Genomic DNA, 26,476 nt, shown 5'->3' with positions numbered 1-26,476 from the left:
AATAGTGCAACATAACAATCTCTAATTATATTTTCATACATTTACTACAATATATTTTATTGCCAAGAGCTTTGCCTTTGAGTGTGTGTGTGTGTGTGTGTGTGTGTGCATGTGTTTGTTTGTTTGCTGTGGAATGTTATTATACAGTTCAAGTGAGCCTTCAACTCTGATAATCTCCCTAATAATGCTGAGAATAGAGACAAAGACCACCATACCTATCATATATATCACCTATATGTTTATATGTTTTAATTATTTTACATTTATGATTCATGTGTGTGTGCATGACATGTGTGCTTGGATGTGTGGAAGCCACAAAGCATGTGTGTGCTTGAAATGAAAATTTCATGGAGATGGTTTTCACCTTGCACAGGCATAGATTCCTATACATTAAATTAAGTTCCAGGCTTGCAAAGAAAATGTCTTACCCACTGAAGTATCTCGGTGGTTTTAAAACAAGTCATTTCAAAGTGATACAATGCACTACTATAGATATTTTCTGTGTTGTTCCAGCAGAATCACTCTTCTGGAGTATTTACCTTCTGCCTGTGACCTCATGATCATCTTACTTACCTAATGTCAGTCTTCAAATCATACATTTGCAGGGTACCATGGATCTTCTCCATGGCACATAGTACTTGGAAACCAGTTCATGGTCACCAAATATGCTAGAAAATGTACATATGTAAACAGGGTTATAAAATCCCATGTAACTATCTAAAAGAGCCTATATTTATCATACAAAATTGTGAGGTTTTAGTCATACTTTAAATTGAAGTACACTCTCGCTTGGGTTACTATTCTTCTCATATTGCCATTTCAAAGTCTTTCTTTGAAAACTAAAGAATATTACGCTTGGTGTTATCAAATTATTTACAAATTTGTTTGCTCAATCCTATGCAGTGGATTCTCAAAGACTCGTCCACACAAATATGAAACACAAGCAGTAAATCAAAAGGTCTTCTGCAGGTGTGTTAGTCTTTAACTGAGAATTTGATACTCAAAACACTTTTAGCCATTAGTTATGTTAGCTTTTCATGCTTTTCATGGTCATAAAAATTCTGGGGAGAATGGAGAACACTCATTTATGTGTGAATTTAATTTTATGAGTTTTCCTATTTTGTTCATTTCAACATGTTTTGTGCATAAAACCTTGGCACACCTGTGGGTAGTGAGAACTGTGATGTATGAAGCTTTTCACACTGCATCGTATCCACACAGTGCAGAGGAACCATCATGTGATCCTCTAATAGCTCTTTCCAAGAATAAGAATACAGTGTATGAAGCATAGATGTTCACTATTCATGGTACATCAAATCTTAGCACCTTAGAAAATGTGAAACGATACACTTATTGCTTCATTGGCTTTATTTTAGGTAACAATACTGAAACTCATTCTACATATATTTATAATAAGGTTCTGGCTTATTCTACTTTAAATAGACACATTACTCCAATAAATAAACACCAGGTTCTTTCCTTTTTTAATTTTTTACACATTTGGAAATAAATCTTTTATATCAGGAACATTTTGAAAGTATTTTCTTTCAATATTTCAGTTGCATACCATTTTTATTCTGATTTTTATGAAACAATAGTTATTATATTTTTCTAATTCATATCTTCTTAGATCAATTCATTTACAGTATAGCCTGAGAATGATTGCTGTCCCTGCCTAAGGGAAACAGTGGAGAAAGGCAGAGCAGTTGTTCTGAGCTCTGAAGAGTGTTTATAGGAAAAAAGAAAAAGATAAGCTAAAATAATTTGCCAAATATGTCTTTTAAATCCCAAATGATAGAAGGAATAAAGAAAGTAAGAACATGAGGAGCCACAGTAGGACCAGCCTACTGAAGCAGTGTGTTCAGGATAAATGAGTGGGAGGAGGAACACATGATGAAAATAGTTTATATCTAAGTAGGGATGAAGGCCATAGGGGGAAAACAACAAGCAAAGGGGCCAAAAGTAGTGAGGTACCAACTCAGGTGCATCAGTAGAAAATGGAAGCAGAAAATGTTAGTGTTGCTCTGTGATGAGTTATGGAAAGCCTCTGAAGGGCCACAGACCTCCCATCCCCACATCAGAGCCAAGCCCAGCATTTCACTATCATGTCTGCTTGACCTTCCTTGCTCCACTCAGATACCTGGCCACAGCACCAAGAACCTTAACACAGAGCCACAAGGTGCCCAGTGTGAGCCCTAGCAGAAAGAGGAAGACATCCTGCAGATACTGCTCATGCCATGGTTGCTGGAAAACATATGGCCTGAGATGTGCTGCACCCCCTGTCTCCAAGATGTGATCTATCCAACCCACAAGCCTCTGGGCAGGTGTCAGAGGATGGGACTGCCTGATAATCTTGGAAGCCATTGCTGCAGACTTGTACCTGTGAACAGAGAAAGATGGAGGGTATTACCAATTTGCTCTGCCAGTATTTAGATCTTATATCATATACACACATATACACATATATACAAGCCTCCATCTATCCATCTATCTATCTATCTATCTATCTATCTATCTATCTATCTATCTATCGGTCTCACACACACACATACACATTTCTAGTGCATATCAATATGTCAACTCTAAACAAAATAAATATTGTTACTCAAGTCCATTCAGAAGTTCCCATGGCTCAGGAGATGACCCCCACCAAACCCACGCACATGTGGATAGTTGACTGCAATTAGTTAAAGAGTAAATAAACAAACAAACAAACAAACAAATAAATAAATGGAAGCAAAGATTTTAAAATGAGAAATGAAGTCGAGAGGGTGCTGTATGAGAGATTACATGGAAGAGTTGGAGGACAAATTAAGTACGGGTTTGGTCAAAATATACTACATATAAAAAAATATTTCCAAGAATACGTACAAAGCTGTTTTTTAAAGTTCAATGTGAAAGAAAAACTTACACAGATTGATTATAAGTAATTTGAAGGAAAAATGTTTAGATAGAGAAATACAATAATCATTGAAAGGAGGGAACCGGATGTGAGAGGGGATGGAGAGGGAAACATAGTGGGGAGAGCAGATGAAGGGATGCCAAGGAAGCAAGGGCCAGGGGAGTGAACCAAAACAAGTGAAGGAAACAGATGAAGAGACCCACAGCCAAACACTATACCAGGCTCACTGAGTCTTCTAGGATAGTTGGGGGAAGGATTGAAGGATCCTGAGGGGATAGGGACTCTGCAAGAAGATCAACAGAGTCAAAGAACCTGGACCCTTGGGGGCTCCCAGAGACTGAACCACCAACCAAAGAGAATACACACACTGAACCTAGCTCCTCACGCCACCACCAACACATATGTAGCAGATGTGTGGCTTGGTCTTCAAACAGATCCCCCTAAAATTGGAGAAGGAGCTGTCCATGACTCTGCTGCCTGCTTTTGGACTCTGTTTCCCTGACTGGACTGCCTTGTCTGGACTCATCAAAGAGGATGTGCCTAGTCCTGCAGTGACTTGATTGCCAGGTGGGTTGATAAAGGAGGAAAGGCCTCATTTTCAGATGAGAAGTGAGTTGGGATGGAAGGGGCTATGTCAGAAGTAAATTGGAAGGAGGGGACTGCGATCAGGATATAAAATGAATGAATAAATAAATTAATGGAAAAAATTTCTAAGCTGTTAGAGCTGCTTGACCTTATGACCCTCAGTGTTGGTTGCCTCTTGGATTTCTGGAAAGAGGATAGGATATAAAAGAGGCAGCAGAGGCTGAGAAAGTGAATTGAGTTAGCAGAGTGAGGGGAAGGCAGTTGGTACAGAAAATATTAAGAGACAGTTGAGTCAGAAGAAGCTGAGCTGAGTAGATAGGCTAGAACAGTTGTTATAGTTTGGAGCTGCTAATACAGGGAAAACTGAGAGAAGAGACTGTTTAAGCAGAGGGAAATTGAAGGTAGAACAGTTGGTTAGAAGTAGCCTTTGAAAGGGCTAGACTGGAAACTGGGAGGAGGGCTGGCCAGGAGTTAAGAAAAGTGGTCACAGTTGGAAGTAAAGAAAAAAAAACACATTTTACACCCTATACCATGGAAAAAGGAGCATATTAAATACTGTGAACAATCGTAACAGATGTATATCTGATTTAAGCCATTAGGACATTGAAACCTGAATATTTTTTGCTGTTGTGTTAAGTCACTATGCTAAATGGGCAAGAGCTGTGTGGGTCTCCAAGCTCCTGGTCCTGCCCAACTTGTGCTAGGTTTGTGAAATTTTCCTTAATAACAGACATGAACTGAAACCTAGAAATAGAATAGAAATAATACACTCTGCTTCTTCCTGGTGTGTGCTTTCTATGTGCCAGTGTATGACAGACAATATAGGTGAGAGAGATGTTTCAAAGCGTCAAAGAGAAAGTCCCAAGGCAGATCAGCCACAATAACATGAAAATATCTTCTCCTGTTTCAACTGGAATTCTACTATAGGTAATCAAAATATAAGAGGTCATAAAGATACAGTGTAGATAAGAAACCATCATACCACCATAGGCAGAAGCATCTGTTAACACCTCTTCTAAAATTAAGATTAATAGCAAAGGAAAAGCTAGAACTTCAAGTCTCACACAAGTATTAAAACACAGAACACAAAATTCTGGTTTCACTGGAAAACAGACAACACAGCTCTCTGTTTGGCTTGCATTTGGCCTAAGGGACCACAACCCCAGAGAGCTGCATACCTCTTGCCTTCTATGACTTCTTTCATTGTGAGTGCAAATGTCTCTGCCTTGAGCTTCTGTATCTGAATAGAAACACCAATTTTCTTTGCTTCTACTCGGACCATGTTTTCAGGTTGGTCAGCAAAAAATGGAATGCCCACCATGGGTACTCCATGCTGGATGGCCTCGTTTACACTGTTCAACCCCCCATGGGTGACAAACAGACGAATGCTAGGGTGAGCTGGTGCAAAGGAGAAAGATAGTCCCAGATGTCACTATGAAAGCTTCAGATACCAGGTAAAGCAGCAGACTCAAGAAATAACCATGTGCAATGGAAAATGAACTTATTGATTTTGTTTTGATATTTGTGGTGTTCCAAGATATGATGTCTAACTTTCCCTCTGTAGTGAAATGCCTTACTTCAATACAAGGACATCAAGCTACAAGGAGAGGGATAAGCCAGGCATGTTTCCTGTCCTCCTATTCATCCTCATCTCTTCTGATGATGCTCTTCTCTTCACTTTTCTCACCTGTTCCTTCTCTTGCTTTCTATATCTGCTCTCTTATAAAGCTTATATTCTGTGTGCTATCTCTTCTACTTCAAGGAATGTTTACAGAGGGAGATGGTAGATAAGTCACTTCAGGATGTACATGTCTTGGTGTCGCTTCATCTTCAAATCAATCTATCATTTATTATGATCATATAGAAATCATCCCAAACTATGCCTCACACAAAATCTAGCTATGGTCACTGGAAAGTGAGCCATTTTCCCATTTCTTCAACCTGTAACATTAACATAAGTGTGTCTGACTTTTCAGCCCATAGCTGACAAACAAGATGTCTCTACATGCTTACATTCATATTTGTGTTTTTAAATTGCTGGAGTGTTTTTACATCACTGCGAAAACAATGGCATCAAATACTCCCAGCTGCCCCAGACCATAGTTATAGTTCACATATTGTCCAAGATTGTGTTATATTAATCCTATTCAATGTTAGATACTGTTACATCAAGGCAGCATTACTGATCATATCTAATTAGGGACTGGAGACCTGTCTGAGTTGGAAAGAATAAGGCAGTGGCTTCCACAGCCATTATAGAGTGCTTCCAGATCCCTCCAAGTATTCTAGCTGCTATTGCCTTACTCCTGGAGATAAATCTTTTCCTATAAGCAGCCTTCTCTTCTGCTAGTCCAAGCACTCAGACATCAGACATCAAGTTAAGTCACAAAATCATGTAAATGGAAGTAAAGTAACAGGTCCATGAGGAGCTTACCCAGAAGGTCAGTCTGTGGAAGCCAATCCATGATTTTGACATTTGGGGCCAATCTGACATCTTTAGGCCAAAGAGAATCCTTACATGTCCATAGCACCCCTTGAGGGAGGTGACCAAAGGCACTGTTCATCTCCTTAAGAACTTCCTTGGTCTGATGCATGGTCACTATGGAGCCCAGGGCCACAAGGACAAAACCTGAGTCTCCAAACTGAGAGATAAAATTCTCCAAGTCCTAGAAGATTCATAGAGGGAAGAAGGCAAAGGAAGTGTAAAACACCAAGGCAGAAATAACTTGAAAGCAGGTTAGGTACTGAACAAACCCAAAATTCAGATGATCGTGTTCATATGACACAATCCTTTCTTAGGTCCTGTGCAACTGTGTCATGTGCTGTGTTCATGTTTACTGCCTTTATAAGCAGCCATCTCTTCACCATGGGCTCTTATAAATTATGTAGTCTGTGGTTTTACTGACAGAGGTCTATTTCCAAAATTTCCCACCTTATTTTGAGTCACAATCTTAGGTATAAAACTCAGACCAGCCATTGAGTTTGGTGGGGATGGCTTTCCAAAAGTCACACAGAAACAACAAATTTGAAGGGAGATGACTTTAGGAAATTCTGTTTTCCAGGAAATCAGTATCTCCATATTGTACCATGAGGTTAGACAGGTTGGCTCTCCAAGAGCTTCCTATGTCCTCAAACTCCCAAAATTTATGTTGTAAGTGTCTGAATTTTCAGCCTTGAGATGACAACATATACACATATGCATATATACATACACTCATATACAAAATTTTATTTTAGTGACTGATTTCTGTTGCTTAAAGTATAAACTTAGTAGTAACCTAATTGTTAAGAATAGTTCTATATTTAACTACCTGAGGCCTCTCCAAACTGTTTTTGTTACATCAATTGTACTATTTTATAATTATGCTAGAAATATACAATGGAATGTACAAATTTCGTCACTAGCTTTGTTCTATAATTTCTTGCAATCTTGTTTTGCTTTTTGTCTCTGGTTACATAGTAATGATAGACTCATAGAATTGGCTGAGAAGTATTCTTCCCTTTACAACTGCCTCAAATATTTATAGAGAAACTACCATCAATTCTTAAGTGTTTTGTTTCATCTGCCATTTAATCTATGTTATATTAGACTTTCTTGATGAAAGATTTTGTTTGACTTTCCCCATATAATTTAATCTCACAAGTTTCAGATTTTCTATCTGTCCTAGAGTCAGATTTGTCAAGAGATATCCATAGGAATTGTCCATTTATGTAGGTCACCTAATTTGATGATACACCATGTTAGTTCCCTTGTAATATTTATAGTCTTAAATAATAATGGGTATTTTTCACTTTAGGATTTAATTATTTGATTGGTCTTTCTTATTTAGTTTCTCAGTGACTCTAGTGGGTTGCCAGCATATTCTTCTCTTTTGCTCTGTTGATTCTAATTTTTTTACTATTCATTGTTTCAATCATCCTTGCTGTCATTTTTAAGCCTTCTTATTCCTAGTATCCTGTTTAGGTCTCTCTTCATTATCTATTTCCATATAGTGAAGGGTTACGTTATCCATCTCAACTGCCTTGTCTGCACCTAAGGAGATAATAACATCCACAGAGGATGTCCTGATTTGTTTGTATTGCACTTTATTATTCCACTGTGCTGCGTCTCTTTTTCCTTGATACATAGTATGTTCAAATGTTCCTCATGATTTTTTCCCTTTGTCGCATGGACTGTTTTAGAGTGTTTTTATATTTTTATACTTTGTTGATTTCTTTATCATCCCACTGTGATAGATTTTTTCATTAATTCAAGATTTTGAAATTTTCTGGGATTGTTTTCATCTTGGTGTGTTTTAATGTCTGAACCATGGCTGTGGTTTCTGCATTAGAGAGAATATGTGTACTGTTCTTGTTGGAAAGGATATGTGAGCTAGAGAGATGGCTCAGCATCTAAGAAAACTTGCTGTTCTTCCAGAGGACCACAGTTCAGTTCCCAGCACCCATATAGCAGGTCACAGCCCTCTTTAACTTTAGCTCCAGGGAATTTCATGCCCGCATCTGGTCTCTTCTGGGCCCAGGCACATATATGTCTGGTACACAGACATACATGCAGGACAAACATTCAGACACATAAAATGATTTTAAAAATAAATTTAAAGAATACTCTAGCTGGACGGTGGTGGCACACGCCTTTAATCCCATCACTTGGGAGGCAAAGGCAGGTGGATTTCTGAGTTTGAGGCCAGCCTGGTCTACAGTGTGAGTTCCAGGAAAGCCAGGGCTATACAGAGAAACCCTGTCTTGGAAAAAGAAAAAAATACTCTATATTTCTAATAGTTCTGATTAGTTTACAGTGTTATTGAAGATATTAATGGGTATAAATAGTGTTCTCATTGTACAACTGAGGAATTAAACTCTTCAGTTATAATCTATTTCTTCTTTAAATTACTTACATTTTTCTTCATATTTTTCTTTCATATTAGGGGCATATATGATGTATTTCTTACATCTTCTCTGTGAATTAACTGTTTCACATATTTTAAATAATGTAATTGTAAAGTTTGATGAACACAAAATTTCAAATTGTTATATACAGTCTTTAATCTTTTAGAAAGTTTCAATACAAAGTCTGCTTCTTATTGACAACCACAATTGTCTATTTTGCTTCTAACATGATTCTTAAAGAAACATGGGGTAAAAATACTCTACAGAGTCAATAACATACTTCTTTGTCAGACATTCCTTCAAAACATTTCTCTCCACTCTTCTCTTTGATAACTATTTCATCTCTTTGTGTGCCAATATCTGATTCACCTGTCTAGAAGATAAAAACTTTGTCAATAATATCTACATCTCTAAATGTAAATAAATTTTCTACTACTTGGAGATTCAGTCAGGGAGCCCCGATGATAACTATCTCACTTCCACATCTATATACTGCACCCCTACTCCACCAATTTGGGTTTTCAGAAGATTTCATTCAAAACCATAGCTGACAACTCCTTCCAGCAATGAAAAAACCATATCATTCAGAGATCACTGCCAAAACCCTTCTTCTCACACAGTGTAAGCAAAGGTAGGGACTCTAGTACCCAGTAGAACCAGAAGAAATCTGTACCCTCTCTGCTTTTAGATGAAAATAGGATAAACATCATCTTTATCACTTCAGCATCTCACCATCACTGTATAAAAACACAGGTGATCATTCCTCCGAGCAAGAGACAGAGAATTACAGAAGATAATGTCTATGAAATAACAACGACACAGTGACAGGTAACAAGCAATCAAAATCTATTAGCTCTCTGTACTTTTGAATTTTCAGTGGTGGTGATTTTGAGTCTGCATTGAACATGCAAACCAGATGGCAGCTTTAGTGGTTTACAGTAGCTGAATGAAGTATAAAGGGCTCAACAGACTGGGGACACAAAATAACAGACACAGTTCTTGTTGCCACTTGTGCTAAATTGTACATGTCTTCTGAAAGGGGTATATGTTTCATCATTAAAAGCCTGCTTCCTAAACAAATATAAAATATGCAGACATTTGCTATATTTGTATATATATATATAATTAATATCAACACTAACTAAAGGAGTTATTCTATCAAATCCAGAACTACAGAGGGACAAAAGAAACTCATACCTCTTTACCATATAACCAGGTCTTCAACCTCAGCATAGGGCATTCTGACACTGTACATTCACAACCCTAAAAATGTAGGCCGCAAATACCTCCCTTACCTTAAGGTACTTCCTTTCAGGACATTTCTGCCAAGTGACAACCCCCACCTGAGTACTGAAGGTCTCTGAATAAAATATAAATTGAGAGCTAATGTATCACTCACTTGAGGTATTGGCTGAACAGGTTTGTCCAGTAAGCCTCCCACATAGACAGTGTTGGGAAACAGGGGACGGGCAAACTCCAAAGCAAAGTCAGAGTTGACAAACCACAGCTCAGCTTTCAGTAGAAGGTCAGACAAAACTGGCCGAGAGCCTTCTGCAAAATGCTCCTGGATGGCACTGTCATATTGAGAATGTATTTCCCTTTGCTTCATGGAGAAATCAAAGAACGTAAGAAAGTTCTTCACTCGGCCCCAGAAGTCCATTTGGTCAGTTAGACAAGAACCATACACTGGAACATAGGACAAGGGGTTTGGTAACACAAAGTCCATAAAGCTAAATTGAAGGGGAAGAAAGGACACAAATCGTTTCCCAAGCTTTTCAACAATCAGCAAAGAACAGTAATCTAATGAATCAAGAAGGACTAGGTCAAAGTTCTCATTTTGTAACAATTCCATGATGTCCTTTCTGCTTAATAAGTGACTGCATAATTCACCATAGAGTCCATACATCTTTACAAGGGTGTGATATTCGAACCTGTAATCAACAAACAAACAAATAAATAAACACAAAAAATATTTTGAATAGATTTTTCACACTTTTTGGAATGATGTTATGCTCAAAGAAAATATTCTACAGCTAGACAGACACATGACTATAATTCCAACATTCTGAAAATGGAGTCAGAGGATCAAAAGTTTAAGGTCAGTCTAACATTGAGACCTTGAAGCAGGCAGTGCCAGGGCTAAATAAAATTGTAACTCACTTAGAAAAAAATGATTTCTAATATGTTTTATGGAAAGAGGTTCTGTATCCTGAATTTTTTCTTTTATTCTATTTAAAAATAGTCAAACATTAGTCTTACTTCCTATGTAGATGCTATTGCTTTTCATAAAATGAAGTACACTTTTTAATTAAAAACAAAGCAGACACATAGGAAGTTATTTTCCTTTCCCTTCCCTCCTACAGGGAGATATTTCTTAATCTTTGCTTATGAAAGAGAGAGAGAGAGAGAGAGAGAGAGAGAGAGAGAGAGAGAGAGAGAGAGAGAGAGAGAGAATTCTAGGTGACCATATAGCATCAGTCTTATCAGTCCTCCATCTGAATCACAGCCCTTCAACAAAACCTTCAGCTTTAATCATTCTGGTGGAGGTGTTGCTGCTTCCCAAAATGAACCTACTTCCATCCCAATTCCTCTAAGGATTTAATTCCCATTAATCATCAATATGAGTTTGATTTCTGCTGTCTTGGAAGTCATCATTGATTGTAGTAGATGACAGAGGATCAGTCACCATATGCAGGTGTATAATGTTGTTTAACTCAGGTTATACAATGAGTTTTTGAGTCACGGTGTTGTTCCCCTGCCAATCTGTATAAGTAGTGTAATTACGGCTATTGCAATCCTCAATGATAAACTTATCTTTTTTTAATCATCTGTATCTTAACTTCTATGTTTTGTCTCAAAAGAGAGCATCCCAAATGATAACATTGGAACTAGGCTGAATATGTTTCACCATTCAGCCTAGATCTTAAACAATTAGAAAAACAATGTAGAAACCTTGTGGATTTTGTTTGTTGAATATGAAACCTAAATTTAAATTTGTGTGTGTGTTTCTGTGTGTGTGTGTGTGTGTGTGTGTGTGTGTGTGTGTGTGTGTGTGTGTGGTATTTGCCTTCTTGTGTCATGAAATTAGAAAGGAGACAATGAAAGAAGGGGGTAAAGGCATCAAGAGAGATGCAGGTGTCATGAAAAAGGGCTATGAAGGAAGAAGGCAAGGTATCATTAAGGATAATCATAAACACACACATCAAAATATGTTACTTTACATGCTAGCTTAAAAACCTAATGGAAAACATGTGTGTGATTGAAGCTCTCCACTAGAATTTCTAACTTACTGGCTCAAATTTTCACTGAAGATTATGCTAAATTTTACTCATCCTACTGATAATTCCTATCTGTAGCCCTTTTCCAGGAACTCTTTCAAGTCAATGCTTACCAGATAGATAAGCAGTATGGTAAGATGAGATAATGTACCACATCAACATGTATCAAAAGACCCACAAGATGTTAGTCCAGAAGCATCTTTGCTCACTTTCAGACTCAACTTCAATTCACAGCACATCTGCTTTGTAATCAAGGAGTCCTCTCTCAGAGATTTGGTGATCAATACAACTGTGTAGAGGTAACAGAACCTTTAAAAAGACACATTAGTAAGAGGTCATTATTAGCCCTCCTCCTGTATGGTTAAAGTAGCCCTCACTGGCCTTTGAGTTGGTGTCTGTGGAAGGCACTAGGGAAACACTTGCCTTTTCTTTCTCTTCTCTTTACACTTCCAGGCACACCACCAGCCAAGCTGACTGTTGTTTGATGTCATGTGCCCAAACTTCCACAACTGTGACGCAAATCAAATTCTTTTCAGTCTAAAGCCACCCAAATTCAGCTATTCTGTTAAAGTAATAGAATGTAGGGCAATACAAGGCATAATTCTATAAAATTATTGCTGGTACTCCATTTAAATTTTTTATGTAATAATTGCCAAATAAATGTAGTATGTGCAGGATAAACTTCTTTAAAATAGATTTAAAGGAAATCAATTGAAAAACTCCAAGAAGCTTCTGTTCTCAGCAACTAGACTATATCACACTTGTGATTTGAACCATTCCTCAAGAGTTCATGCTTGAGAAGGAAATCATATGTGTGTGTGTGTGAGAGAGAGAGAGAGAGACAGAGAGAGAGAGAGAGAGAGAGAGAGAGAGAGAGAGAGAGAGAGAGAGTTTTAAATGTGTAAAATAATAATCCGATTTGAACCACGCCCAAGAGTTCAGACTTGAAATGAAGGTACAAAATATATGTTAAATGTATATAAATAATAAACCAATTAGACTAAGGTGTAATTTGACAATACTTTTAAATATATGATGAAAGAAATATGGTTTTTAATGTCTGTGAGTGAGAATCCTTTTCAGAAAGAATGATCCACCTTGATTGTTAAGTTGAATTTTTCAAAGCTGGAGAAGAGAGTGAGAACAATGCAATTAACTAAAAGACACATCTGTGCATGCAATCCCTGTGGAAGACAATAGGGGTTCTGTGCATCCCATTTAAGGACTAAGCCTCAGGCTCAGCTGGATCAACTGGTCATTGAAAGGTTTTAAACTTACCTGTGGCTATTGGTTGTAAAGTCAATGATAGCGAAGCTACAATCCATAGAACCACAGAGGGTAGGTATAGAGTAAGGGACAAGTAGGCACAAATAGATCCCCTTAAGAATAGAAAAATAGACTAGATACTTCTGTATGGAAGTGTGGGGCTGGAACAGTAGGATCAAATCAGGTGGTGAGAGTGATGAGGGAGTGAATACAAGGAGATACAGCTGAAATTAGGGGACATTGAGGGAGATCAAGGAAACCTAATACAGTAGACTCTTTCTAAAATATATACATATATAAAGACACTTTAATTAAAATTGTCAAATAATATGGTAGACAGAGCCCCAACTGTTCATCTCTTGTCACAAAATGAGCTTCCAGTACCATAATTAAGTTGCATCTAAACAATTTGTTAGCCAAAGGGCTTCCATGGGAATTCCCAAACAACCTTGGCAGTTGCCAAAACTGTAGGATGCTCTCCACAAATTGGCTGCAGCTCTACTGCTGAAAGAAAATACCTACACAACTCACTGAAAATGGAGAAATTGAACGGCTGACTATATAGAGTCTAGGTTCAAGCACCTTTGGTATGGAAACATACCCTGTACACTACCAAAATAGAAATGTATACATGAGCCACCCACAAACCCATTGAACTACAATCCTGTCCTGCCTGCCGAATATGCTAGGAAAATTGTAGCACAAAGCTTGTGTGAGTAACCAAACAATAGCTGATTTGACTTTAGATCTACTCCACTGGATAAAACCCATGTACAACACTGTTTCCATGACAAAGAACCTTACACTAGATATTCCAGAGACCTAAGGTAAGCCAAATATTATTGGTCTAAAAAAAAAAAAAAGGAACAGCATAATGACACCTAATGACATTCTGCTATACTCATAGATTGGTGCCTTGCTCAGCCATCATCAGAAAGCTTCCCCTTGCAACAGATGGAAACAAATATAGAGACCCACAGCCAGGCATTATGCAGCACTTAACCCTAAATGGGAAGTCTGCATCCAATCTCTCCGTCCCTTCAGGGCTCAGAGAACCCTGAGGAAGAGGAGGCAGAAAGAATGTAAGAGCCAAAGGAGATAGAGACCACCAAGAAAACACCGCTTTCTAAACATGAGCAAAGCTCATATGAACTCAGAAAGACTGAGGCAGCATGTACAGAACCTGCATCAGGTCATACATACATACATACACACACACACACACACACACACACACACACACACACACACACACACACATATATATATATATATATATACACACACACACATTTACACACACACACATTAGTTGAATGTTTTTATGAGATTACTGATTGTGAAAGCTAGTGAGAGTGAGATTTGGGTCTTTTCTTAGGCTCTTTTCCTTTGGTTGTTTTTCTTATCTAACTCTGATGAGATAGTTTGGGTTTTATCTTATCATATTTAATTTTGTTATATTTTATTATTATCCCTTAGAAACCTGTTTGTGTTCTAATGAGATACAGAAAGTTAGTGGATCTAGTAGGGAGGTATTGGAAGGAGTAGATGGAGGGGAAACTGTAATCAGAATATATTATGTGAGAAAAAATACTTTCATGTATTCAAGGGTGTTTGAAGTTTCTGCTTTCTCTAACAATTCAGTTGTGTCACATGATGTTTTTCTGGAAGCAGTTTTGTGAGAGGATGTTTTGTTGAAGCAGACATGTGAGAGGGTATACAATGCTCTGCTGGAGCAGATGGTTAAGAGGGCATGTACTCTTTAGAAAGAATATAAATAAAACCCCACAGTCAAGAGAGAATGTCCTTGCATTGGTTCGCCTTGCAATGCTTTGCTGTTTTCACTGATTTCGCTTGTCATAACCTCATAGAGAGAAACACGCCAAAGAACTTCTCATGGTATCCTAGCTGCTTCCTGCCACCTCCTCGAACTCAAGCTGATTCCTCAGAGCCTTAAGGCTTCTTATGGGTCAAGCAACTGCTCTTGATTTGCCTTTGGTGTTGGTTGATTGGGCTGGACTGCCACTAATGATTCGTGTTTGGAATTGTCCCCAAAGAACTATTTCTAAACACGTCTACATTCTCTTATTAACTAACTTTTTCCCCTATCTTTGATTAGTAGGCTAGAAGGGAGGTTGAAGCATTTAAGAATCCTTACTAAAGTAGGTTTTGAAAACTCTAGGCCTACAGGTGTTACCTCTATTGGTGAACTTATATTAGAAGGTGATAAAGTACATTGAAGAAGGTGGCCCTTCTTTCCCTGAGTAGAGAACTTGAAGTGATTGTATTAGCCCAAATGACAGGAAGCTTGTGGACAGGTAACTTGTAGATAATAAAGCCTACAAAGTCCACCTTCCACTCTCTAGAGAATTACTCCAGCCCATCATTTACCTAGCTATGAGTCATCTACCGTGCACAATTTAAGCACATCCATCCCTATAGCCATCAACTCACCCAGTCATCATTTCTCTTCACCTCACTCAATGCATCATACATCCATCATATACTCACTTTTAAGTCTTGATTAGCAAAACTTTGGTTCAAAAACTTGCAACAAATTACCTGCCATTAGATAATTCTTCTTCAATAAGACACATTCTATTATCAAGTTTCTTTTGCTGATCTTCAGGTAGATGCCAATTTATAACATGGTATGATGGTTTTTCCTTTCTAGAATCTAAAACAAATTGGGTAAAATTTAAATTTATCACAATAAACCACACACTATTATGGTGATAAAAACAATTATTTTAATTAATGTCACATCTTTGTGAAAATATGATTTTTGTTTTCCAATGGGTTTGCTTTCTTTGAATCCATTCAATTCTATATTCTAATCATATTTATTGATACTTTACAATAATTCAAGTATTTTATACAGTCTACATAATGAAAATTCTAGATTACATTTAAAGACTCAACTATTATATTATTTTTCTCTGTGCAAGTAAGAAAACTCAGGCTGTAAACATTCTAAAATGATATAATTCATCAACTTTGTCACCATATGGAGTTAGAGTTTGTTGTTAATTACAAGTCAGTTTGATTGCAGTTCTCTGTGTTTCAAAGAAATATTAAAATGAAATATATGTAGTGTAGTTTTGCTTGTTTCCCTTTTAGTTGCTATGCATTTTGTGTGTGTGATTTTTTTTGTTTGTTTGTTGTCTGTTGTGTGGTAGAGTCATGTGCAGTATCCCAATTGGCTTCAACTCACAAACCTACTTCTTAAAGCTACGAAGCAGTTGGATTAAAAGCACATGCTAACACAAAGAGGTTATGTCTGGTTTGTTTGTTTGTTTGTTTGTTTGTTTTCTTGTTTCAGTAAACAAAAGGAATCTACCTTCAGTCAAAATGGTAAATTGTGAAAAAAGGAAGGAATGAAGGAATGGAGGAATGAAGGAATGAAGGAAAAAGGAGAAAAAGTATGCCAATACCAACTGCTCTTCTTCCATATTACTCATGCACATTGAAAAGTCTTAATCCGTTTTGAGGTTTCATTTCTGACAATTTCAAGCTGTATCTTTCATTTTGTTGAAAGAAAAAAATCCTTAGTCCATCTGCCAGGCAGTGATCTTAGTAAAGGGTTAGGAAGGATCCCCAACACAACACAATATACAGGTGAATAAATCCAACTGGATGCTTATGCACAAACAGCACAGACATCAATCACACAGAATTTTGGAAAATGCCCTTTCTATTCCTATTGATTACATGTCTACAGATTTGGAAAATGCTATTAAAAGGTTGCATGAAAATGACCTCTCAAAATTGCCATGAGTATGATCATTCTTTCTGATGACGTTAGTTGGGTCTTATAAATGTAGAAAGACACACACCATTACCAAGGGAAATAAAGCATTGACAAGAAAGAAAGAAAGGAAGAAAGAAAGAAAGAAAGAAAGAAGGAAGGAAGGAAGGAAGGAAGGAAGGAAGGAAGGAAGGAAGGAAGGAAGGAGAAAAAAGATTAGGAGAGAGATGGGGAATAGTTAAACAAAACTAAAGATTATACAGGAGACATATGGAAATCTACTAGTTTAGAAGATAATTTTAAAGGAAGAAAAGAAATTCTCAAAGGGCCAGTGAGATGGCTCAGCTGATTAAGGCATTCACTTCCAGGTCTGATGGCCTGAGTTTGATTTCTAGAACTCAGATGCTGGAAACTCCTGCAGGTTGTCCCTAGAGCTCCACACATGAGCATCCATACACACATATACACAGTCAGTCAACAAATTTACTGTCAAAATCATACATAAAAATCTGTTAAATTGTTTAAATAGAGGTGTCATGTATACTTAGATAACGCTGTCCTCAGAAGTCAAGAGTGATCAAACAAAAAGCCCCAGTGCTAGTGTGGGAAACATTCCTATGAGTTGTGGATCCAGAGGCCTATGAAGCCTTCAAGACAGCATAGGCTGTAGCCATTGCTCTTGAGTGCCTAGCAGAACTAGATCACAAAGCTCAGGTCACCACAGACTTTGGTTGTAAGGCAGAGCAAACTCAAGTTGGAATTGACTTGAAGCTTCCTCCCTCTGGCCAGAAGATGGCACACAGGCTACTAGGGGGCAAAAGTCATCAATGGTTTTACATAATGATGGGCCTTCCGTGTTAAAATATTGACCTGCAGGGAAAAGATGCCCAGTGTTATGGAGGTGATAATCTACCTTCTGACTGGACTTAAAGCCTGTTGTACAGACAAAAAAAAAAGTACCCAGCACTGTAAACCTCTTTAAACTTCATGGCTAGGGAGGACATATTCTGTATGGGAGAAGTTACTACTTTCATTTCACTAAATGGACATGTTTTTCAAATCACCTTATAGATATTTATGTTTATTCCCATGTATTATAAGTGTTGATCTCAGCCTTCATTAGAGAATATTTTTGTGCAGCAAACTGCAATAAATGCAAAGAACCATGTCTCCTTGATGTGCTGAGAACAAGTGGCTGTTGAGTGCTAAGACCTAAAAAGAGCATCTTTGTCCATCAATCTCTGGGGTCAGAGATCATAGCACAGGAGGAGATGAAACTCAGATAAGGACTGGATGGAGGGAAGAAGTATCACAAAACACTATCTCCTGAACATGTCATGGCTGTCTCAATCTCCACCTCATTCCAACTGTGATTGCTGACAATGGACCTGACTTTTAGCCAAAATGAGGAATGACTCATGTGATTGCCTTGCCTGAGGAACTACTGCTGACTATCCATAGATGCTGGGGGTAGTGGGTGTCATTGTCATCATTGGTTTGACTACTATTGAGCCTCCTAAACTCCATTGGATAACTCTTTTCCAGGTTTATGCAAGTGATTACCTTAGTTAAATGCAGTTCTTTCTCTCTCTCTCTCTCTCTCTCTCTCTCTCTCTCTCTCTCTCTCTCTGTTTGTATGTGTATGTGTGTTTATATGTCTGTCTGTCTGTCTCTCTGCCTGTGTGTGAGAATTCTGATATTTAAGGATAAAAGCATATTTTAATTTCTGTAAACTCAATTTATTAAATCAACTTCACCTTACATACTGAATGAAACTGTTATACATTTAGTTCCAAAGGATTAAAGTAAATGACGCCTTTAGAGAAGAAAAGTCTATATTCTAATCTGAAAAACGAGCTCTGAATTAGAGACTTCATCATGTTTATATATCTGGGGTTTTTTGTTTTGGTGTTTGTTTGGTTTTGTTTCACCTAATCTCCACTACAAATAAGAAGCAGCCTGCTAGAAGGGTTAAAGGTTTTCTGATAATCCAGAGCATTTATACAAACATGTCCTGGTCTGAATATTTATATCAAATCACTGAAGATCAGTAACGTTATTGGATTGGTCCCACCAAAGCAAGAACAACATTTAACTTGAAATATATGCATGATAAAAAGTGAAACATATAGGTATTGAGATGTTGCTTAGTTGTTAAAGTTACTGCCTGGTGTGTACAAAGTCCTACTTTTGATCCTGAGAAATACTCAGAATCAGATCTTTTTGGTATACCCTTATTATCCTGAAACTCAGGAAGTGGAGAAAGAAAGACAAGAAAAGTCAATGTTATTATTTACTACAAAGCAATTTTGAAACCATCCTGGGATACATGAGACTCTTTGTCAAATCAAGTAAGTAGATAGATAAATAAATAAGTTAGTTTACAATGATACTAAGGACTATGCTAGTTAGACGAAGGAAAAGAACTATAACTTCAAACCATTAAATCCTCCTTCCTGGCACCAATCCAATACTTGCAATTATGTATAAATCCTAGAAACCTTTACTCCTTTAGAATACATTATATAGTTTTCCATGTTGAACAATCACAGAATGAAAGTCTGTTATCCAAACAGATCCAAACAGCTACTTAATGTTTAAATGGTTTAATGCTTAGCTTCAACTGAAGGTTGGGAAAATAACCTAATAATATTATTTCTACATTCATAAATCCACTCAAATTCTATAACTAAAAAAAATAAAATAAAAAGAAAGAATAACCGAGTATTGCATCTGAAATGGCCAGAGCTCATGAATGTTGAAAGGACCTCTGAGTTGGGTGTGGTGACTCAAGCCTCTAATCCCTAAAGTTGAGAAGCTAAGACAGAGCATTCCCCTGAGTTTGAGAACTACCATGGCAATGTAGCTGAGCTCCATAAGAGCCTGGACCTGCCTCAGAAAAATGAAGAAAAATAAAAGAAAAATGAAAGAAAACAACATAAGAATGAGAGCAAATAGGAGATCATGGTGGGGTGAGCAAGAAAAGAAAAGAGAAAAAGAAATGCAAGACAAGATACTTTAGGGCAGTGACACTCAATGTAAAAATGAAGGACACCAGGTCCACAAATGTGGAGAATTTTGGTAGATTTTTTTGTTCATAGCTTATTAAAGGAGCAGAGTCTATAGACATGAGCAATATGTCAAAAGTTGTGGAAACAAGCAAAACAGGCTGAGTATGAATTGCAGCTCTGCAGTCAGACAGTTAAGGCAAATTAAATGTATTGGAAGATGTCCAGTGAAGAAGGAAGTGAAGTGTTCTGAGCTTCTGAGCCTTAATCTATCAGCAGCGATTCATGATCTTCAGTTCGGTTATGACTCTCTTTATTTACTAAATTAAATAGGAACTTCTGACATCACTGAACAGAGTTTTGGACGAGCTACTGATTTTTAAGAATCTGAGGTCAGCTCAATCCTGTATCCTAAATGTTGGGCACAAAATATGAAAGTCATTGGAAAACATTTCTTAAAATGTAGGCCTCATTGAAAAATAGAAACTGATATGTGTGCTACTGAATATAGCTATCTTTACGTAATTAGAGTCCTAAATATGATAGGATACATCTAGTCAACACTACATTCAGAAACACTTGACATAAGAGCCTCTCAAAATGATCAATAATAGTGGGTAATGTTGGGTATGAGGGACACCCAAGAAATAAGATATTTAATGTATTTTTGTTGCCATAACAAAATATCTAATATTAGTTAATTTATAGTTTAAAAAATTATATTGGGATGATGCAACACTTCAAAGTGTATACTACTCTTGCAGAGATATCATGTCCAGTTTCCAACACCTACATCAGGCAGGTCACAACTGCCTGTGGCTCCAGGCCACTGCCGGATCTAAGTGATCCAACCATGTCTTATGGCCTCCTTGAGCACTTGCACTCACATGCAAAACCTCACATACAATCACATGCAAATGTACATAAAGTGAAAATTTAAAAAAATCTAAAAACCTATTTTGCTCATAGTCCTAAAGATTGACCATCCAAGATTGGGCAGAGTCGCCTGAATAGCCTTTGATGGGCTTTCACTGAATCACAACACAAAAGTACCATCTGTGGGTACAAAAGTCACAAGGCAAAAGAGAAGAAAGAGGCCAGGGAAGAGCAGGTTAATTCTTTCATAAACACCTACCCAGCTAAGAACTAATCCACCCCTAGGAAGACAACATAGTTCCCTTCCAAGTGTTTACCCTCACAGGCCAATAAGATTTTACTAGGCATGCAGCAAATAGATCAATAATTATTCAACACCATTGCATCTAAAACCCTCATTCTAGTACATTAAGGTTTGGGGTACATGCTGTAATTATAGTCAACCTATACCAGGAAGCAAGGACAATACAAAAGTATATCATATGTGCCCAAGTCTCCATAGTCTAATCAGATCTATAAAACTTACACATATACACACATACACACATTCACACACCACAATTTAATTCTCATAAAGCCAAATACAGAAGCTTTGTCAAGTAGTTGTATACAAAAGCTGTCATTTATTATTTAAGTAATTTATTATAATAATTGATTTTAAAGATACCTGGGATGTGAACTGTTTCATGAAGAAGTTTGGTCACATTGTGGCCACTGTCATGAAGAACTTGCGACACACGGCTCATCACTATATAATGGCTTCCACCTAGAAACAGTACATAAAGTTCATTTTTGTGGAGATTAAGGAAAATGGTTCTGATTACCAGAGATAAGTAACATAAAGAAATTCAAACTAAGTGTAAAAGCACAGAATACCTCAGGATGCCTAGAGAGGAACCAGGTCTTCCATACCCTCAGTTACATTTTAGGTAATACTCAAGACATGAACCCACCGGAACTTTGGCCAAATAGCAATCTTTCACCAAAGATCTGAAGGTCATGCCTGGAGATATGGCTCAGCAGTTAAGAGTACTTGCTGTTCTCGCAGAGAACTTCGGTTCAGTTCTCAGAAGTCACATGATGGCTTAAAACCATCTGAAACTGTACTTCTAGGAGATCCAACACCTTCTTCTGGCCTCCACAGACTTGCAATGTGCATAACATACTAACATACATTCAGGCAAAACACTCACATAAAATGTAAAATGAAAACAAAGTCTTTTTAAAATTTAGATGCTTTTCATCCTATGATACACGTATATTTTCCATTGTATCTTTCCATAATGGCCATCAAAAAAATTGCTGTAATCATGGAAAATACATAATGATGTGATAGGCATTATCTTTCTCTGGAATTTTTTGTGATTGCTGAGGACAGATATGCAGTTTCTAAAATATTAGGGAAAGAAATTTTCATAGGGATAGAAGGATATGGAGGCCCAATTTAAGAAGTTTCTCTTCTTGGACCTGAGATTATACCCTTTAAAATAAGGTCATCAAGGATCACTGTGAGACCTGAACAACCCTGAAGTAGTTACAAAAAAACAGATGCATGAGAAACTGAGACAACATGAATTCTGCAATATTCCTGGGCTGCTAAGTAAAGAAGGTCGGAGAAGAAACAAGGGTGATTACACCAATGTCTTCCCCTTAGCCACAGTTTTTTTAGAACATTTGTTTTGAGTCCAGAACTAAAGAGGAGAAAGATAAATTAAGAAAAAGAAAGAAATGGAAGTTGTAAACAAAAAACTGAGAGGATAGGCTGTTCAGAAGCAGTAAGACCCATAGTGATTATATCGGGGCAGAAAAGTCAGGGAAACAGCGTGTATCTTCTCAGTGAATCACTCCTTCCATTCCCATCTGTGTGGTCTGAACAGCACAGATAGAAGCCACCACACTGAGAAGAAGGAGGGCCCAGTGAGGCAGCCATCCTAATGGATGCTCATGAGCAAGAGCTCTTCCAGAGAAACACTGAAACTTTCAAACTGCACAAACCAAACCAGTGGGGACAGAAAAAAAGTGAAGTATCAAAATCTGAGGTCCTTACCATCATTACCTCAGAGACCCTGTGCAAAAGCAACTGGATGAGGCAACTTCTGCACCTGAGGCTCAGGGATCATTGCAGAAGAGAGGCAGAGTGATTAAGGGCCAGAGAATCATGGAGTTTGCTCAGGGGTTGTGTCTCCTAGGAGTGTCAGAAGTTAAACTCATGAAGTCTTACCAGCAAAACTGCCTAAACATGAGGCAAACAAGGACAGTAACTGAGACATGCTAAAGTAGATGTCGGAAATCCCAAGAGCTTTCAACCCTAGACAAACCAACAGACAGACAGATAGACACATATGTGCATACACACACACACACACACGCTCCACCTAAGAAATGCTGAGAGTAGGAAAAATACTCTTCCCTAGAGATGAGCATGCCAACTGGTTAACCAAGACAAAATGGTTATCCCTAAAAACATACATACAAGTAACATTATACAGCCTGAGCATGTTATAACTAGTAATATATATTTATATACATGCATTTGTGTACACGTGCCAACAATTAGTGAGAAACCAAGCCCTGGTATTGAAAGAGAACAAGAAGCTGTGTTTGCAAATTTGGGGAGAGGAAGAGAAAGGAAAAATGGAAAATGAATGTGGCATCAGAATATTTAATGTAAGTGTGCAAACCACCACTATGAAAATCTCCATAAGAATTTTTTATGCAACGTTAGAAAGGTGAGTTGTATTCCTGAAAGAGGCAGCCCATGCCCTTGACCCTTGTTTTCCGCTAACATGAACAGAGTAGAAGGCTCAAGCCCATGTCTATAGTCTGTTTCTCTCCAGCACTGAGGTCCTCGGGCTCTATCCCTGAAAGTGCTCTAAACAATTACCCCTTTATACAGGCAGACTTTTAACCTTTTGCACTCTATTACCATAGACAAACAAAAAGTAGGTACCACATGAGCCATAAAATATGGATTTATAAGACCTATCCATCTTCCAAAATGTGAGAAAGTGGGTAAAACACACAGGAAGCATAGAAGCCTCCTGAAGATGACTGCTCATATTCTCAGTTTTACCTTGGTAGAAAATATTCCTAATATCCTACTATCCTTAGAAATTTGAGACAAGTCTTTGAATGTTCTGCCCCTTTTGAGAACATTGAGAATGTTCTCAAATCCTAGGACTGAAGACTCAGGTAAATCTTTGACTCCAGTCTACATGAGTAGTTCTTCAACAGTTAAAAGAAAACTTCTGCTTTCCATAAAATTATCATGTAGCTGACATAGTTAGAAATAGTGAAGACGGACCAGTGGGTGTTAATTTACTATTCTTTGTTAAATCCAGAATGTCAATAGTTTTGCCATAAAACACCAGATGATTTGACTTTTTGGTAATATTTATTATTAGTGAATTATGATCACAGGTTAGAAATTAAGTGTTTATGGGCCTTTGCAGAAACTTGAAGGTTACTTTTGCTAAAAACCTTTCCTGGCACAATGGGATAACACCTTCATTACCTCAGTCATGCTATTATGTTTGTGTCCTTTCTTGCCCTAATTCATGGGTAACATCCTATTCAACAATAAATACAAAAAAATGATCATTTTAAAAAAATGTCTTCACAAAGCCTATATAAGGGTTTAATGTAACCTGTTTCCTGTTGGCACTAATATGTATTTCTCCGACCCAACCCCGACTTTATTCAGAGATCTATGTACATGAAGCTCTGATTATCATGAGACCCAGACCAAACCATAGGACCAGGACATTTGTGGCATTGAAGATAACATATCAGTTCCTGGGATAAGATGACGTACTAGTGATATGCAAACATTGATGCCTGGAAGCTTTTAGAGAAGAAGAACATCTTTCAAAACCAACAATGTTTGTGGATGTTAGCTTACCCAGAAAAATCAAGAAATGTTCACTGCTCCCTTTGTTGGATAAATAGGCTAATCCCTTTAAGTAAGCTGCCTCCTGTCTACTCACAAGTAAAGCCCCAGTAGAGAAGCCTTTTTTGCAAACCTCACTCCACCTCCTGCTGCTTTTCTATATCATATGATATCACCATCTACTATTGCTCTCATCCTTGGGGACAGTCCCCTCTGAGCACCACATTTCACACACTCCATAGCCCCTTCCCAGGTTTGTCAATGCCTAGATAGAAAAGTCACATGCATGGTCAACTATGTGTTATTTTTATGAAACATGGTAACCCAGGCATCACAGTATCAGAAGACTCTATCTATATTCCCACCAAGAACTTACCCAGTGTAGATATAGTCAGGATTTTTGCAGCCTCCAAGAGGAGAAGCTCAAGGAGGAAGAAGCTCACTAGAAGCCAACTCCGATGTACCGCCATCTGTAGAACACCTGGACCTCAGGCACAGGCTGCACACCTAGAGAGCTGTGCCCCACTAAGGGACCCTGTAAGCCTCTGTCACAAAGTACTGTCTGTGGCCTTGAAATAGGGTAAAGGGGGTAGATATTTTATGCTGTTTTTCCAAATGCCCTTTTGCCCTTGTCTCTGCCAATCTCTTTCCAGTGGACACTGTTTCACCCTCCTTAACTAGAATTAGAAGAAAAATGGGTGAAGAGTTGATATTTAACTTGTTCTATAGCAACAATATTTTCTTTACTCCCTCAAAATAACTCTAAAGTGGGAATGTAGGGACTTTGGGAAATCCAGTCAATGACAGCATCTTAAAGTAGCATGTACCATGAACATTTTACATGCCTATTCACAAGCTTACAAGACACTGCCTCCTCTGTCACTCCTCTATCTGCATCCTATTGCCATTTCTGGAAGTCATTACCCTGGGTATCAGTATTAAAATCTCCAGTAGTGTCAATCATGAACTAATCTTCAAGGAAAAAATACAATATTATTGCTGAACAGCTCTCCCTAGTCACAGATGCATGAAAATATGCTAGTTGCCTTCGTACCCAAAAGACAGCAGAAAAAAAAAGGCTAAACTTCCAGTTCTGTATGAACATCATTAAACAGAGTGGAAATATTACACAACCCTCCCAAGAGCAAGCTTAGGAAAGAGTCCAAATCTGTTTACTTATAAATCAACACAAGAGGAAGGAGCACAATGCCCCACGGAGTCATCTTCATGCTCCAGTCTAAAATCAAACTGCTTTAGCCAAATTTCCCATTGCTGATCCAAAGCAGAAAGAGAATCTGCTTCAGTACTTCCTAATCATGCAGAAGAATACAGACTTGAATTTCTGCTCTGCTCTGCTCTACTCTGCAGCAGTGTGTCTTGTGTCTACAAGGCTTTGCCTATGCCTGAGTTTAAGCATGATATTCTCGTATTATTCACAGTCATACAACTGAAGAGACAAAAAGAAGAAGAAATAATCTGAGGAAGAGGACTTCAAGGTTCTTCCCCCTCGAAAAAAATCAGTCAATCCTTTGTTCTCATACTTCTCAAATGGAATAGTGTAATGGTTAACTTATTGTAAGCTACAGCAGATTACAGGATACTCAGACAGCTGGTAAGGCATCAGTTGTGGTCAGGTGTGAGACTCCTTGCAGATGGAAGTAGCTTTGGAATCAGTGAAGAGAGAAAGGAAATTCCACACTCACTCAAAGTATCACTCAAAGCACTATCCTGTTCACTGAGGTTCTGGAGGCAGCAGTGGATTTTCTCTTTCTCTCTCTCCCTCTTCTGGAGCTGAGACATCCATCTTCTAGTTTCAAACATCAGACGTCAGGACTGGTAAAATGTTTCAGTGCATGAAGCATTTGTGGACTTGAATACAGACACTTAGATCTCACTTTAAAAAACAAAACATCAGGCACTTATAATCCCAGCACTAGGAAGGTCAAAATAGGTGGATCTTGGGGCCTTACTCACCTGCTTATCTAACTTAATTGCCAAATGACAGGTCTAGTAAAAGTCCCCATCTGGAAAAGCAGG

General features: G+C 37.8%; 1 protein-coding gene across 1 annotated transcript; it reads right to left on the bottom strand.

Moving 5' to 3' along the window:
- Positions 1-1,350: 1,350 nt before the first annotated feature.
- LOC114621388 (UDP-glucuronosyltransferase 3A2-like) lies at positions 1,351-25,034 on the bottom strand. Its single transcript, XM_028767645.1, has 7 exons — positions 24,816-25,034; positions 21,218-21,316; positions 15,481-15,595; positions 9,774-10,305; positions 5,922-6,153; positions 4,666-4,885; positions 1,351-2,380 (listed from the first exon to the last, which is right to left on the bottom strand). Exons 1-7 carry the CDS (start codon positions 24,907-24,909, stop codon positions 2,104-2,106), a joined length of 1,569 nt encoding a protein of 522 aa, XP_028623478.1. The 5' UTR covers positions 24,910-25,034; the 3' UTR covers positions 1,351-2,103.
- Positions 25,035-26,476: the final 1,442 nt, after the last annotated feature.

The sequence above is a fragment of the Grammomys surdaster genome, unplaced genomic scaffold (genome assembly GCF_004785775.1).
Source record: "Grammomys surdaster isolate TR1022 unplaced genomic scaffold, NIH_TR_1.0 174, whole genome shotgun sequence".
Lineage (NCBI taxonomy): Eukaryota > Metazoa > Chordata > Mammalia > Rodentia > Muridae > Grammomys > Grammomys surdaster.
The sequence above is the reverse complement of the archived record's forward strand: the minus strand, read 5'-3'. Positions and strand labels throughout refer to the sequence as shown.

What these genes read in the sequence shown, in the direction of transcription:
- LOC114621388 (XM_028767645.1), bottom strand. Translation starts at nt 24,909, where the DNA reads ATGGCGGTACATCGGAGTTGGCTTCTAGTGAGCTTCTTCCTCCTTGAG. An exon ending in TCCACAGACTGACCTTCTGG is followed by an intron (nt 4,886 to 5,921) that starts GTAAGCTCCTCA and finishes CCTTTGCACCAG; the next exon opens with CTCACCCTAGCATTCGTCTG. An exon ending in GAAGTCATAGAAGGCAAGAG is followed by an intron (nt 2,381 to 4,665) that starts GTATGCAGCTCT and finishes CTCTGTTCACAG; the next exon opens with GTACAAGTCTGCAGCAATGG.